General features: G+C 53.6%; 5 protein-coding genes across 5 annotated transcripts; 2 read left to right on the top strand and 3 right to left on the bottom strand.

The window, feature by feature from the left end:
• Positions 1-117: 117 nt before the first annotated feature.
• ANOM_004241 (MDR family MFS transporter) lies at positions 118-2,075 on the top strand (the record flags this gene model as incomplete). Its single annotated transcript, XM_015549498.1, has 4 exons — positions 118-357; positions 419-756; positions 810-1,269; positions 1,323-2,075. 4 exons carry the CDS (start codon positions 118-120, stop codon positions 2,073-2,075), a joined length of 1,791 nt encoding a protein of 596 aa, XP_015409115.1.
• Positions 2,076-2,306: 231 nt separating this feature from the next.
• On the bottom strand, positions 2,307-2,918 carry ANOM_004240 (uncharacterized protein; the record flags this gene model as incomplete). The annotated part of the gene is made up of 1 exon (XM_015549497.1): positions 2,307-2,918. The coding sequence occupies one exon, from the start codon at positions 2,916-2,918 to the stop codon at positions 2,307-2,309; it is 612 nt and encodes a 203-aa protein (XP_015409116.1).
• Positions 2,919-3,766: 848 nt separating this feature from the next.
• ANOM_004239 (acetamidase) lies at positions 3,767-5,690 on the bottom strand (the record flags this gene model as incomplete). The annotated part of the gene is made up of 5 exons (XM_015549496.1): positions 5,362-5,690; positions 4,895-5,306; positions 4,224-4,832; positions 3,967-4,155; positions 3,767-3,900 (listed from the first exon to the last, which is right to left on the bottom strand). Exons 1-5 carry the CDS (start codon positions 5,632-5,634, stop codon positions 3,767-3,769), a joined length of 1,617 nt encoding a protein of 538 aa, XP_015409094.1. The 5' UTR covers positions 5,635-5,690.
• A 1,275-nt stretch (positions 5,691-6,965) lies between these two features.
• On the top strand, positions 6,966-9,158 carry ANOM_004238 (ureidoglycolate hydrolase; the record flags this gene model as incomplete). Its single annotated transcript, XM_015549495.1, has 2 exons — positions 6,966-7,932; positions 8,356-9,158. The coding sequence occupies 2 exons, from the start codon at positions 6,966-6,968 to the stop codon at positions 9,156-9,158; spliced, it is 1,770 nt and encodes a 589-aa protein (XP_015409093.1).
• Positions 9,159-9,332: 174 nt separating this feature from the next.
• On the bottom strand, positions 9,333-12,947 carry ANOM_004237 (mismatch repair ATPase MSH1; the record flags this gene model as incomplete). Its single annotated transcript, XM_015549494.1, has 6 exons — positions 9,333-11,089; positions 11,159-11,604; positions 11,667-12,079; positions 12,159-12,585; positions 12,659-12,680; positions 12,743-12,947. Coding segments are annotated over 6 exons (3,228 nt in total), but the record flags the coding sequence as incomplete, so codon positions are not given.
• Between the last annotated feature and the right edge of the window lie 34 nt (positions 12,948-12,981).

Here is a 12,981-nt window from a genome sequence, read left to right as displayed (position 1 = left end):
AATCCAACGGAAACATTCCTCTGCGTCGATTTTTTCTTCCTCTTGCCAGCTCCTCCTATTCCTGATTTGAATAAAACTGCACAGAATCACGGACATTTGGCCTGTTCGACTTACGTGATGGCGCTGTCTACCGACTCTTCGTCCAGCGGTGATCTTGCACAGAGGCCCGTTCATAGTCAGGAAGTATTAGAATTGGACATTCCCGAGCCCTACAATGGGAGTGAACTCAATCGCAGCAATGACGGATTCGAGATGAGTCGACTAGCTTCCTCACCACAGAATGAGCTGCAGGAGCCAGACTCGACCGACGAGTCCCGCAGCAAATGGAGAATCGTCGCCATTATGCTCGCCCTTTCAGTGAGTTGTTATCCTACCCCAGTTGCAGATATCAAGCACCGGTAACTGACGTTCAGTCCAGCTCAGCCTTTTTATTTCTGCTCTTGATCAGACTATTGTAGCTACCGCAACGCCAACTATCTCTGCGGAGCTGCACTCGGGCACAGGCTATGTGTGGATTGGTGGCGCATATCTGATTGCCAACGCAGCTAGCTCCAACATCTGGGCCAACCTATCCGACATCTGGGGGCGCAAGCCGATTCTTCTCGCGGCCGTTGCTTTGTTCTTCGGGGCTTCAATCATCTGTGCCAAAGCTATCAACATGCCTATGCTGGTTGCAGGTCGTGGTGTCCAAGGTATCGCGGGTGGTGGGATCATTCAAATGATTACCATCACCATTTCTGACCTCTTCAGTGTCCGGTATTCATGACTCTCTCCGCAATAGTGTTGCACTGAATACTGACAGACTCCAGACTTCGCAGCCTTTTCATGGGCCTCGTCGAATTTATCTGGGCAATTGCCGGAGCTTTAGGCCCCATCGTAGGTGGTGCCTTCACCCAGTCCATTTCCTGGAGATGGATATTCTGGATCAATCTGCCTATTTGCGGAACGGCATTTGTGCTCATCCTGTTCTTCCTGGATGTATACAATCCGAAGACTGGGGTCCTGGAGGGCATCAAAGCGGTCGATTGGTTCGGTAGCTTCTCCATTCTTGGGCTGACGGTTATGGTTTTGCTGGGCCTTGACTTCGGAGGAGCCACCTTTCCTTGGAGTTCGCCGAAAGTGATCTGTCTCATTGTTTTCGGCTGCCTGATGTCTCTCTTCTTCATTTACAGTGAAAAACGCCTGGCAAAGTATCCGCTTATGCCGTTGGGCATCTTCAAGAACCGCTCTAACGTGGCCTGCTTCGTCGTGGCTTTTACACATGGCTTCGTGAGTATCCAGACTGTAACTCTTCGGTCTAACCTGACACTGACGGTCTGAAGGCATTCCTCGGACAAGAATACTATCTCCCGCTTTATTTCCAGTCAGCCAAGGAAGCGTCCCCTTTCCACTCTGGTCTTCTGCTTCTCCCATATGTCTTGGCAGAAGCAGCCATAAGTCTTGCTGCGGGAGTTATTATTCATCGCACGGGTCATTATCTCGAAATCGTGTGGACCGGAACCGCACTTGTACTGCTGGGAAGTGGCCTGCTCATCGATTTCAACGCTACCTCCTCGCTTGCGAAAATTATCTGTTATCAAATCGTGGCCGGTGCAGGATGCGGCTTGCTTTTCTTCCCGCCCCTCCTCGCCCTCCAGAGCAATGTCGCGCAGGACGAAAACGCCTCCGCGACGGCAACTTTCGGCTTCATCCGTAATATGGCGATGGCCATGTCGGTGGTGCTGGGTGGGGTGATCTTCCAGAATGGCATGAATACACGGCAATCCGACCTCCTGGCAACGGGCCTCTCTGACTCCATCGTGAAGGAGCTCACCGGATCCGAGGCCGCGGCCAACGTGATGGTCATCCAGTCCATATCGGATACACTGCAACGAAGTGTCGTCAAGGACGCCTACGCTTGGAGCATGCGCAACATTTGGATCCTGTACACCTCTTTAGGCGCGTGTGGACTCATCTTCAGTCTCCTCATCACCCGCCAGCACCTCAGTGTGGAACACGTTGAGACCAAAACCGGACTGAAGGAGAAGCAACCCCTTACCCAATCTCGGCAGAACGAGCCTGTCTCTGAACCGTAAATCACAGCCCGAGCTTGCTTGGTGATCCAGCCAGGGTGAACAATACTTGGGCCTTGTTTATAGTTATATTGTCAATATTTGCGGGTATATAAAAAGCACATTAATATTCATAGAACGAGCACGTCTTCATATACATAGCGATGAACAAGCTATAGCTATACCCCATCACCATCTCCACCATAAACCCTTCCCCATCCACACCTACATTACCACTCATACAAACACCACACCCTAAAACATCGCCGCAACAGCCACAGCCGCCGCCCCAGCAAGCGGCATACCAGTAGCAACCGCCCTCGCAACGGGCACACCCACGACAGCCGCGCCAGGAGTCTGCGTCGCCTGGGGCATCGTAAACGACTCCACGCCCCCAGTAACCAACAACCCGTAAGTCGTCACCTTATTACTGGCGACACTAACCTTCGTCGACGTAGAACTGGACCACGACCCGCCATTCATCGTGCCCGTCGCCTGCATCGTCAACGCACACGACGCCGACTCCGACCAGTGCTTGAACGTGCACGAGTAGTCCTGCGTGGCCGTCACGGCGTCCTTCTCGCTGCTCCAGGCCGTGTAGACGCCCGTCAGGCTCCAGGATTCCTGGGCCTGGATCATGGTCCACGGCTTTTCGATCTGGCAGAGTGACTTGGGCGCGTCCTTCGTGCAGCTGATGTGGTAGGTGGTTTCCCGCGCGTTGATCCCCGCCACGCTGCCTGCTATGCCGGAGTACGTCGGCTGCCAGATGGATACCTCTGCCCCGAAGAAGGGGGCGGTGGTGGCTTTGTCGTCGGCGAGCACCAGGGCAGTGCTGGTCAGGGCGAGGAGGAGGGTTTTGAGGTGCATTTTGGATATTTTTCTTAGGGGTTGGTTTGGTTTGTTTATATGGTATGAGATGATATGAGAGGAGGTTCAGAACACTCGTTTTATAGTAAATTCAGTGGTATTCGAGTCACGCATAAAAGGGTCAGTACAGCAAGAAGTTGAACCAAGCAGAGTAACGTAGAAGCACAAAACAGAACAGAAAGAAAAGAAAAAAATAAATAGAAACAGCCCCCCTCTTATAATCCAGACCCATGAAAGACGCCTAGAACGTAAGCGACCCCGGTAGCCCCCATCCAGGCGCAGCAGACACATGTGCGCGCACCAACAGTTGTCTTCCCAACGTAACCTGACCACCAAGCTTCATTTCAAATCCGCCCAGAATGGAAGCGAATGAGGCTAAAAAGCGCCGGGAGGCCCGAGCAAATGCGAATCCGGGAGAAGCCGACAGGAACGAGGGCCGGCGATTGGATGGTGCAGGGGAGGTTTGTGAGTCACGGTGTAGGTTGGGCATGCTCAATGGCTGCTCGTTAGATATACCGGGGGCTATTGCAACGATTCTGAAATTACAACTGCGCTAGGGCTTCGCTAGCGCTGGCGGTTTGTCGGGGCGGTTGTGCTGTTTTTGCTTCTTAGGGCTTAGTGAGCGTGCAGGTCGGGCTTTTTGGGGTTTGGTTGCCGACGCTAGAGTCCTGAGAGGACGCTAGGGAACTAGCTACGTAGTATCTTGTGCTGGATGTTCGGCTGTGGGGGAGCTGTGCATGTGCCTTTTGGCTTATGTCTGGTGGCGGTCGTGCTTATGCGGGGGATGTTGGCGCTTTATGTCCCTAATGTCTCCATTGACAACTATATACAGTTCCATTCCCGGGGCATTACAGCTTGGACTTCCAGCCGGTAGATACGGCTTGCAGTACCACTCCCGTCATCATCAGCGCCTTTTCTTCTTCGAGTCGCCGTGCGACTAACTGCAGACTGACCGGCATCCCGTCAACTGCGGAAGCGTTATCTAGAACTCGGAGTTAGTATGGTCTAGCATGGCCTGTTTTGAAGGATAACCGTGGGATGCACGTACAATCATGCTGTATCCTGGCATCTACATCACTCAATGCCTTGTGGCCGTGATACGACGCATCCAAAGCCTTACTCGCCGTCACACCGCAGGGGAATGAAACAGCCGAGTAGTCCAGGACATTGAACACTCCAGTGTATCCCACATACGCAAACTTACCGTGCTCCACGGAGCTGTATGGAGTTGTTGGGCCTGTTCACGGGAAACCAGTTAGCGGATGCAGTCCAAGAGTATGAGCCAGAAGGCAAATAGTATCATACAGAGAATTCCGTCAATTCCGCTAGCATTCCATCGGTGAAGATAGTCTTTCTGCAGAGTATTCCGCTCAAGATGGATCTGCCACATTTCATGGACCCCAAGCTCTGTCGCCTTCTCGTAGTCTCGCATCTCCTCCCGGAATGGCTCCCCCGTCGGCGCCAGGAGCCCACGCACTGACTTGCCACCGTCGGCAACGAACTTGCGATGCAAAAGCTCTCGCGCTTCCTGGTGTCCCGTTGGCACCCAGTCGATCACCTCATGACCGGCCTTTCTCAGTCGCTCGACCGTTTCTTTCAGTGCCCGAGCTACGGGCGGCGTGGGGGTGACGATGCCATCGTTCCACATGACAGCCAGTCTGAGTCGGTGCTTTGGCTCCGCCGGACGCCACGGGATCGGAAGACACTTCGGGTCGTTGATCCAAGGCTCTTGGTCGATGACGGTCTTGGAGTAGAATGTGATTTCCTCCAATGTCGTCGCCATAGGGCCATTGACACTGTTCACGGCTTCTTGGCCCGCCAGCCCTGATCGAGTCTGGAGGTTCGGGAATCGTCCGAAGGAAGGCCGCAGTGTGAAGATACCTGTACAAGCGGCTGGGATACGGAGCGAGCCACCTGAAGCTGCTGTTAGCACTTTCTACTGACTGGCTCAGTGCTAGGTAGAGTAGGCCACTCACCAATGTCAGTTCCAACACCAATGCGACTCGCCCCGAATGCGATAAGCGCCGATTCACCCCCGGACGAGCCACCGGATGTCAGCTTCCGATTGAGGGGATTCACGGTCCGGCCGAAGACGTTGTTGACTGTCTCGGCGATCATCATCGCGGTGGGCACGTTGGTTTTCACATACAGCACTGCTCCGCCTTGCAGGAGGAGATCTGTGAGGGTACTGTTGTATGTGGCGGGGTCATTGACCAGCGATGTGAAGCCCACCGTGGAGTCTTTGCCGATGATGTTGAAGTTGTCTTTGAGGGAGATTGGGAGACCATGGAATGGGCCTTTTGGCTTGCCTGTCTTTTGCAAGTGTTGGTCCAGTTCCTTGGCTCGAGCGATGGCTTCGTCGAAGAGGATCTCGGAGAGGCAATTCGTCTAGGTGTCTCTTAGTATGTCAAATCAGAATTGTATGGCGCGGAGGAATATGTACCAATTGGTGCGCCGCGGCAGCGGCCTTACAGAACACCTTCGTCACCTCCTCAGATGTCCATGACCCGGTTTCCAAATGGGCCAGGATCCTAGGCGCCGCAGTGGACAGGATCTCGAGCTCTCTGTTCGTGAACCATCCGGACTGTCGCGGGAACGATGTGACGTCTGTTTGATGGTCCGGGGGAAGAAGATGAGGAGGAATGATCCATTCGGAAGGAATGGCAGCTCTGAGCGACTCCTGTTTGCTTTTCGCAATTGCTTGCCAGGAACTCATCTTATGCGGTACAGAAGGGAACCAGAATTGGGATTGGGAAAAAGATGCTAACGTTGGGGGGGGTTAGTTAGTATCGGACATTAATGGGAAAGGGATCTCCGTCTTATAGAGACGAATGACAGCATCGTAGCCTTGCGTGGATGCAGCAAGGAACGACTGCGGGGATCCTGAAGCATAGATCAGGTTACTACCCCCTCACGTCTCCTCCCCGATAAGATCCCAAGTGCCTAGGCTCAGCGATATCGGTGATCCTTCTTTGTTTTGTTCCTCTCTTGTCTCGGGCCTGATGTCCTATAGCAAGCGCCGAGGAAGGTTTAGCTGAATCAGGTCTCGTTGAGATAGCCGGTAAACGAGGATGTCTATCATTCAGCTTCTCCTTCAAGTAGTACCCGGCAGTGGATAGCCGGGTTAGTGGCACCAGAACTGGGTCGACTGGTTCGTATCGCAACTGAACCGCCGTTCCACTTAGGGTTCCGCGATGTCATTGGAAGAGCGGATGCCACGGAATGAAGGCCGAAGTCAAGTGATAGGCCTGACAAACGCGGGGTTGCCAATCCATCGCAGCAACACAGTGGGTCTGTCTATCTATTTATCGGTAGTTGCTATACTATGGTTGTGAGCATGGCTACCATGAGGGTGTTTGAGAACATCTCTTCCATCTTGTTACCGGTGACTTCGAGACCTCACTGACTATGTATCACAACGATAGGCAGCTAACGGATAACCCCCTCGCGTCTATCAACGCCAAGTATTTTGCTTCTTTCTAGACTCAAGATGAATCCACCTGGAGCTCTTCCTTCGGCGCCACCTTATCTTTCATTGGAGAGGTTGGCGAAGTGTCTGGGCAGGCGGGATTGCTGATAGCAGCCCGGGTTGTCCTCCTCATGGCGATCCCCATTAGAGTTTACAAGACTCAAGAATGGCCAGTGGCTATACTGGTCAGTTGGGGTGTTAGTATAAAGAGGCCGAGGAAGCTCTTTGCAAACTAGGTACTTCCGTGTCCTGCACCAATTGTACTCGTCGCCGATCTTCACCATGTTGGCGAATCTCAGAACCTATCTGAAAGGCCAGGAATCAAGGCCCGGAGAGGCGAAGCTGCTGCGAAAGCTGGATTTCTTCATCCTCTCCTTTTGTTGTTTGATGTACTTTTTTAATTACTTAGATCGCTCCAATCTATCGAACGCCTATGTGTCGGGAATGAAGGAAGAGCTCAACTTCCAAGGAAACCAACTGAATGTTATCAATACAATTTTCACGGTTGGCTATATCCTCGGCCAAATACCCTCCAACCTAGCATTGACCTACTTTCCCCCCGCATTTTCTTCCCTTGCATGATTGTGTTCTGGGGCGGTCTTACCATGATCACAGCCGCGGTGCACAATCCTCAGGGTATCATGGCCATCCGGTTCTTCTTAGGGTTGGCGGAGTCCACTACCTTCGCTGGAACGCATTACATTCTGGGGGCTTGGTACACCGAGAAAGAGCTGGGCAAGCGAAGCGGCATCTTTACTGCCTCTGGGCTCGCCGGTACCATGTTTGGGGGTTTCATCCAGGCCGGCATCCATTCCTCGCTCGACGGAGCACGTGGACTATCCGGCTGGCGATGGCTGTTCATCATCGACGGACTGATCACCCTCCCCATCGCACTCTACGGGCTATTCCTGTTCCCTGATACCCCCGCCACAACCCAGGCGCCATATCTCTCGGCTTCTGAGCGAGCCCTGGCCATCTCCCGCATGCCTGAGGCAAGCCCAGCGAGGTCGCGCTTAGACTTAGCCTTTGCGAAGAAGATCTTCGGCACCTGGTACTGGTATGGCTTCGTCATACTCTGGATCATTGCCGGCGAGACGGAGTCCTTCTCGACCAACACCCTGCTCGCGCTCTACATGAAGTCACACCCTACCAACAAGTATGCCGTCACGCAGCTAAACAACTATCCATCGGGGGTGCCCGCCGTGGGGATTGTGTCGACCTTATTCTGGGCTACCTTGACCGACTTCATGGGCGGGAAACGCTACCTGGTAGGGTTCTTCATTGGGATCACCGGCATTATCACCTCCGCACTTATCCTAACTCAATTCGACTCCACCGCGACGGTCTTTGGAGCCTACTACTGGGCCGGCGCCGTCTATGCCTGCCAGGCTACATTCTTCGCATGGTGCAACGATGTCATGCGGTATCAGGATGGTCGAATGCGCTCGGTGGTCATTGCCAGTATGAACCTGGGCAGTAATGCCGTCAACGCTTGGTGGAGCATCCTATTCTACTCTGCTACGTTTGCCCCCAGGTTCACCAGGGGTATGTGGGCCATGATCGGGTGCTCGATTGCTCTGATGCTTTGGACGAGCGGCATTATATATATGAGCATGAGAGAAAAACGGGAGGGGCTGGACGGGGTTGAGCGGGGTGAAGAGGAAATCGCAGAGGGGTCAATCTACAAGCCCAAAGACTAGAGCGAGCAGTAATAGCGAAAACAATATATTTCCTTTCTTTTTTGAACTGTGATGTGGTAAGCGATAGTTGTAGTGACGGAGGAAGTCGGACTGAACAAAATGACTTTATCGGCATGTTCCGATAAGAGAAACGCGGGAGAATCAAATGCGGAGACTCCCGACCCATTGACGTCGTTGATATTTATTTGCTTCGTCCCTCTTTGCAGTCCTCTTTTCTTCCCCAATTCCTCTTCCTAAGACCAATACCACCAATTGAGCTTGAATACAGCGTCGCAAGGCAGGACCTTGCTGAATCACCGTCCACGAACACCCCCACCAAGCAAAATAACAACCACAACCACCATGGCGCCCATCCTCACCACCACGCCGACTGTCCACGTCGCCCCCTCACCACTCACCAAAGAAGCCTTCGCGCCCTTCGGCACGGCGATCTACTCTCCTCTGCCGCGCGACCTCAACCAACCCCCAGCCAGCGTCTCCTCCCTGGCACCGCACACCCCAGCCCCGGTGCTCGCCAACCAAAACTCCGCTCTGAAGTACAGCCCCATCTCGCCGCTGCAAGACAATTACCCGGGCCACTGCCCAAGCAACCAACCGTCATCCGCGCGGATGACCATGTTCAGCTGCTTCCCGCGCCAGCTGCGCGGCCAGAACACCAAGTTCTTTGACGTGCGCATCCTCGAGCGCCACCCCTTCACCACCCAGACCTTCACCCCCGTCGACCTCTCCAGCCAGCCCGACGCCGGCGGCCACCCCGAACCCTTCTTCCTGGTCGTCGTCGCCCCGACCCTCAAGGGCCAGACCGCGACCGCCATGACGCCCTCCGGCCCTGTTACCGTGAGAGACCCCCCGGATCTGAAGAACCTGAAGGCGTTTGTCGCCCGCGGTGGCCAGGCTGTTACGTATGCGGCCGGCACGTGGCATGCGCCCATGGTTGTGCTGGGGTCCAGGAGGGTGGACTTTGTCGTCGTGCAGTTTGTTAATGGGGTGGATGATGAGGATTGTCAGGAGGTGGAGTTCGGGGAGGGCGTTGTGGTTGAGGTCGAGGGGAGGGCTGCGGCGAAGCTTTAGTGGTTTTTTTTTTCTTTTTCTTTACTTGACCATGGGTGATGTTGATGGCTGAGTTATGAGGTTATGATGTATTATATCCTAGGATAGAGGGTGTCTTGTATGAGTTGATGGCTACTGTACATAAAATGGGGTGTGTGTGGAAGTATTGTACATGAATATTCAGAATTTCATACATTATGCGCTAGGTGGCGCAGGGTAGGAACCTGCTTCGGCTTTCCAATTGACATCCGCTGACCGGGATTGCTGAGCGTTACGGGCGCTGTCCCGCACGCTTCGAGCCATCTCGAGGACCTCCTTCGGTAAGCCCGCCAGCTGCGCGACCTTCAACGCATGGGACTCGCGATTCACGCCCTGGCGCAGCCGATGGACGAATGAGAATGACCCCGAGGCGGTCTCCTTGACGTCCGTGCAGTACCGGCCGAGAGCGTTAAAGTCGTGCGTCATGTCTGCGAGCTCGTGGAAGTGAGTCGCGAACAGTGTGCGGCATCGGTTGCGATAGTGGAGATGGTGCAGACACGCGAAGCTGACGGCGGTGCCATCTTCTGGGGTGGTGCCGCGGCCAACCTCGTCCATGATGACGAAGGAGCGGGATGTCGCCTGTTTGAGAATAGCGGCTGTCTCGAGCATTTCCACCATGAATGTGGACTGGTCGCGGAAGAGATCGTCCGCCGCGCCGATGCGACTGAAGATTTGGTCGACGATCCCGATCTCGGCGTATTCGGCTGGGACGAACGATCCGACCTGCGCGAGAATCGTGATGAGGGCGTTTTGACGCAGGAAGGTGCTCTTCCCGGCCATGTTGGGCCCCGTGATGAGCCAGATGCGTTCCTGATCGCCTAAGAAGCAGTCGTTGCTGACGAAGCGTCGGCCCTGCTCTTCGAGACCGAGTTTGACAGTCGGGTGTCTTCCTCCGACGATTTTGTGGGAGGTTCCCTTTGTCAGAATGGGCCTAACTAGGCGCTGTTCCTGTGCCAGTGTTGCAAATGAGCACGCGACGTCTAGTTCGTCCATTACGGCGGCATTGCGCCGGATCTTCACGAGGTTGAGAATCACTTCGCGGCGAAGTCGTTCAAAGATCAGTTGCTCCTCTTGCCGAATTTGGAGTTTCGCTTGGTCTGTTCGATTGCCTAGCTCGGTCCATGCAGGTAGGTAGAACGACCTGGTTGATTTAGTGGTGGAGACGTTTCGTGTCACTCCTAATTCTTCAAGGGCTTGCTGGGATACCTTGGTGCCCTTGACATGGCATATATGTCCGAGACCAGGCGTCCACTTGAGGGTCAGAGTAGATGACCCGACAGAATCACGAAGACGCTGTGTCAAGTTGACTTTCTCATCCTGCAATTTGGCTAATGATCGGTGGAGCTTACGTAGAGCAGGGCTGGCATCCCGTCTCATAATCCAGGTGTCGACGTCTGCTGGTTCATCGGTAGGTGTGCCAGCTCGGGTAGAGCTTTTGGACCGGACCTTCTTGGGCAAAGCGTCGAGGTCAGTGGGCAAGCCTTCGTTCATGGTGACTTCCTGAGCTAGAATCGCCGCCTCTGCGGCGGTATCATCCTCAATCCGCTGCTTTTGGAGCAGCCCCTCTTCATCAATAGCAGCCAATATTTTGTCTGCGAGTATGGTAGGCCCGTCCAAATGAAGTCGATTGGTCATAGCAGCAAGGCTATTGTTGGCCTGGGCGGACGAGGGGACGTCGAAGCCTGTGGCAGAAAGGACCCGCTTGATCTCTTTCGAAGCTTCTATAGCCCTTGAGAGACAAATCAGGTCATCAGGATCTCCCCGTCCCAGTGTGAACTTCTGGACGAGGCGCTGAGCGTCATAGCTACGTTTCAGCAGCTGGATCACACAATCACGTAGCTCACTGTTGGCGATGAAAGCCGACACAAGGTCAAGGCGCTCGTTGATCACCGGTAAGGAAGTCGACGGAGAACCTAGAGAATAAGTGGTTAGATTACAACTACGAAATCCTCGAACAAATGGAATGTGCGTGTGAGACATACTCAAGCGATCCCTGAGGAGACGCGCTCCGCTTTTGGTGGAGGTGCGCCGAACTGCATGAAGCAGACTCCCTTTGCCGAAGCCGTCCCGAGCGGTTTCGAGAATCTCCAGCCCCCTCAAGCTATTGCGGTCAATATTCATGGATTCGCTCAAGTGCCGGCGACGAGGGGGTTGGAGTTTTAGATCTAAGCCCTGTAGTTGAACCCTGATGTACTCCAGGAGGCTGTAACCAGCGGCTGTCTCCTCCGGCGTGAAAGATTCGATAGATTTAGGAGCGACGGGCGCTTCTAGCATCGAATCCCACCGAGACATGGGCAAGATGTCTCGGGGAAACTGGAAGAACGTCATCAGTCGATGGTCGTGCCCAACTAGTAGTTGCAGCTCCTGCCCGATCAAATCCTGAATGCCCTGGTCAACCAAGATCTCGCGAGCACCGATCTTGCAATAGCTGAAGGAAGCATTTGTGCTGTCGTAGACTGGGTAAAAAAGTCACCCGTGGAAAGATCTAACCAGGATAAGCCTACGGACTGAGACGCCGATGACAGTACATGTTGATGTGACGAGACATCATGTTGCTGCTCTAGTTGTGCTTTCAAGGACGGTTCATCTATGTATATGGCCAGGAGAAAATTGTTTTCCGCAGGATCCATGAACTTCTCGTCAATCAATGTGCCCGGTGTGATAATTCTGGCGACCTTTCGATCGAAGAGAAGTCCCCCTGTGCGAGCTTTGTCCTCCGTGTCGTGCGCGAACTCCTCGCTGATGGCAACGTACTTATTGAGATCTTGTACAAGGGTTTTCAAGAAGCGGTCTAGCTGGAAGAATGGGAAACCTGCCATGGGAACAGGACCGGCGCTGGTCTTCTTGGAAGCAAGCTTGATATTGAGCAACGGCGCGAGCTCCTCAGCTTGCTCGAAATACAGCTAGAGTCAGGTTAGGAATAAACTTTTACGAGCTGAGGCCTCAGCGAGTAGATGGACTCTCTGGATCCGTTGTCCATACCTCATAGAAGCCCCCAACTCTTGTAAGGATAACACAATTCTGGAACTTCTCCATATTATTCCTATGCCCCTGTACGACCGGTGGGTATCGTGGTGCATCTTCTACGGTATCATGATAAGGTTCTAGCTTCAATGCTCCTTGTGGTAGATCCTTTAATTTCACAGTAGAGCGTGTTTTGGCACCCCGTTGGAGCGTGAGGCTTGGAGCTGGAGAAGGCATCGCGACGCGCAGCGATGGACGACGGGCATGATGGCAGATGGTTCGGTGTACCTGGCAGTGATACGGTAATATAAGATCGGTTTTGCAGAGAGGCGAGATGCGCGACGGAATCAAGTGTGAAATCCGACTGCCATAAACTGGCATGATCCCAGTATGAATCGAACGTTGGAAATTGTCGTTGAGCTTCGTCGCGAGCTTCACAAAAGAGCTTAAAGGTGATTAGCTGGGGCGCGCGAAAAGGGTAAAGCGTTTATTATTGCCTGAGGCACCCATCGCCAAACCTTCCGTCTTCGCCACTGAAATCTGCTCGAAGAGAACTTCGGAAGCGGAACTCTCAAACGCAACAACTCTTCAACACCGCGAACCATTCCACGCAGCTTGCGGCCCTGCACCAACGACGAAGCTTGTCTGCTGCAGGAGGATGCTCCAGGTTTGTGAAATCTTCTGGAATCTCATATAATTGCAGGATTCATTTATCGTCGCAGGAGTGTCGACGCGCCGGTTGATCGTGAGCTCCACCGAGCCCAGACGACTTATTCCAGTCGTAACACGATCGCGTTTGATTTCAATCCCTTTCGTTCTTTTGTTGCACAGTTAATCGCAT

This window comes from Aspergillus nomiae (assembly GCF_001204775.2).
Source record: "Aspergillus nomiae NRRL 13137 chromosome Unknown contig00059, whole genome shotgun sequence".
NCBI classification, from domain to species: Eukaryota; Fungi; Ascomycota; class Eurotiomycetes; order Eurotiales; family Aspergillaceae; genus Aspergillus; species Aspergillus nomiae.
Note: the sequence above shows the minus strand (reverse complement) of the source record. Positions and strands in the feature narration are given on the sequence as shown.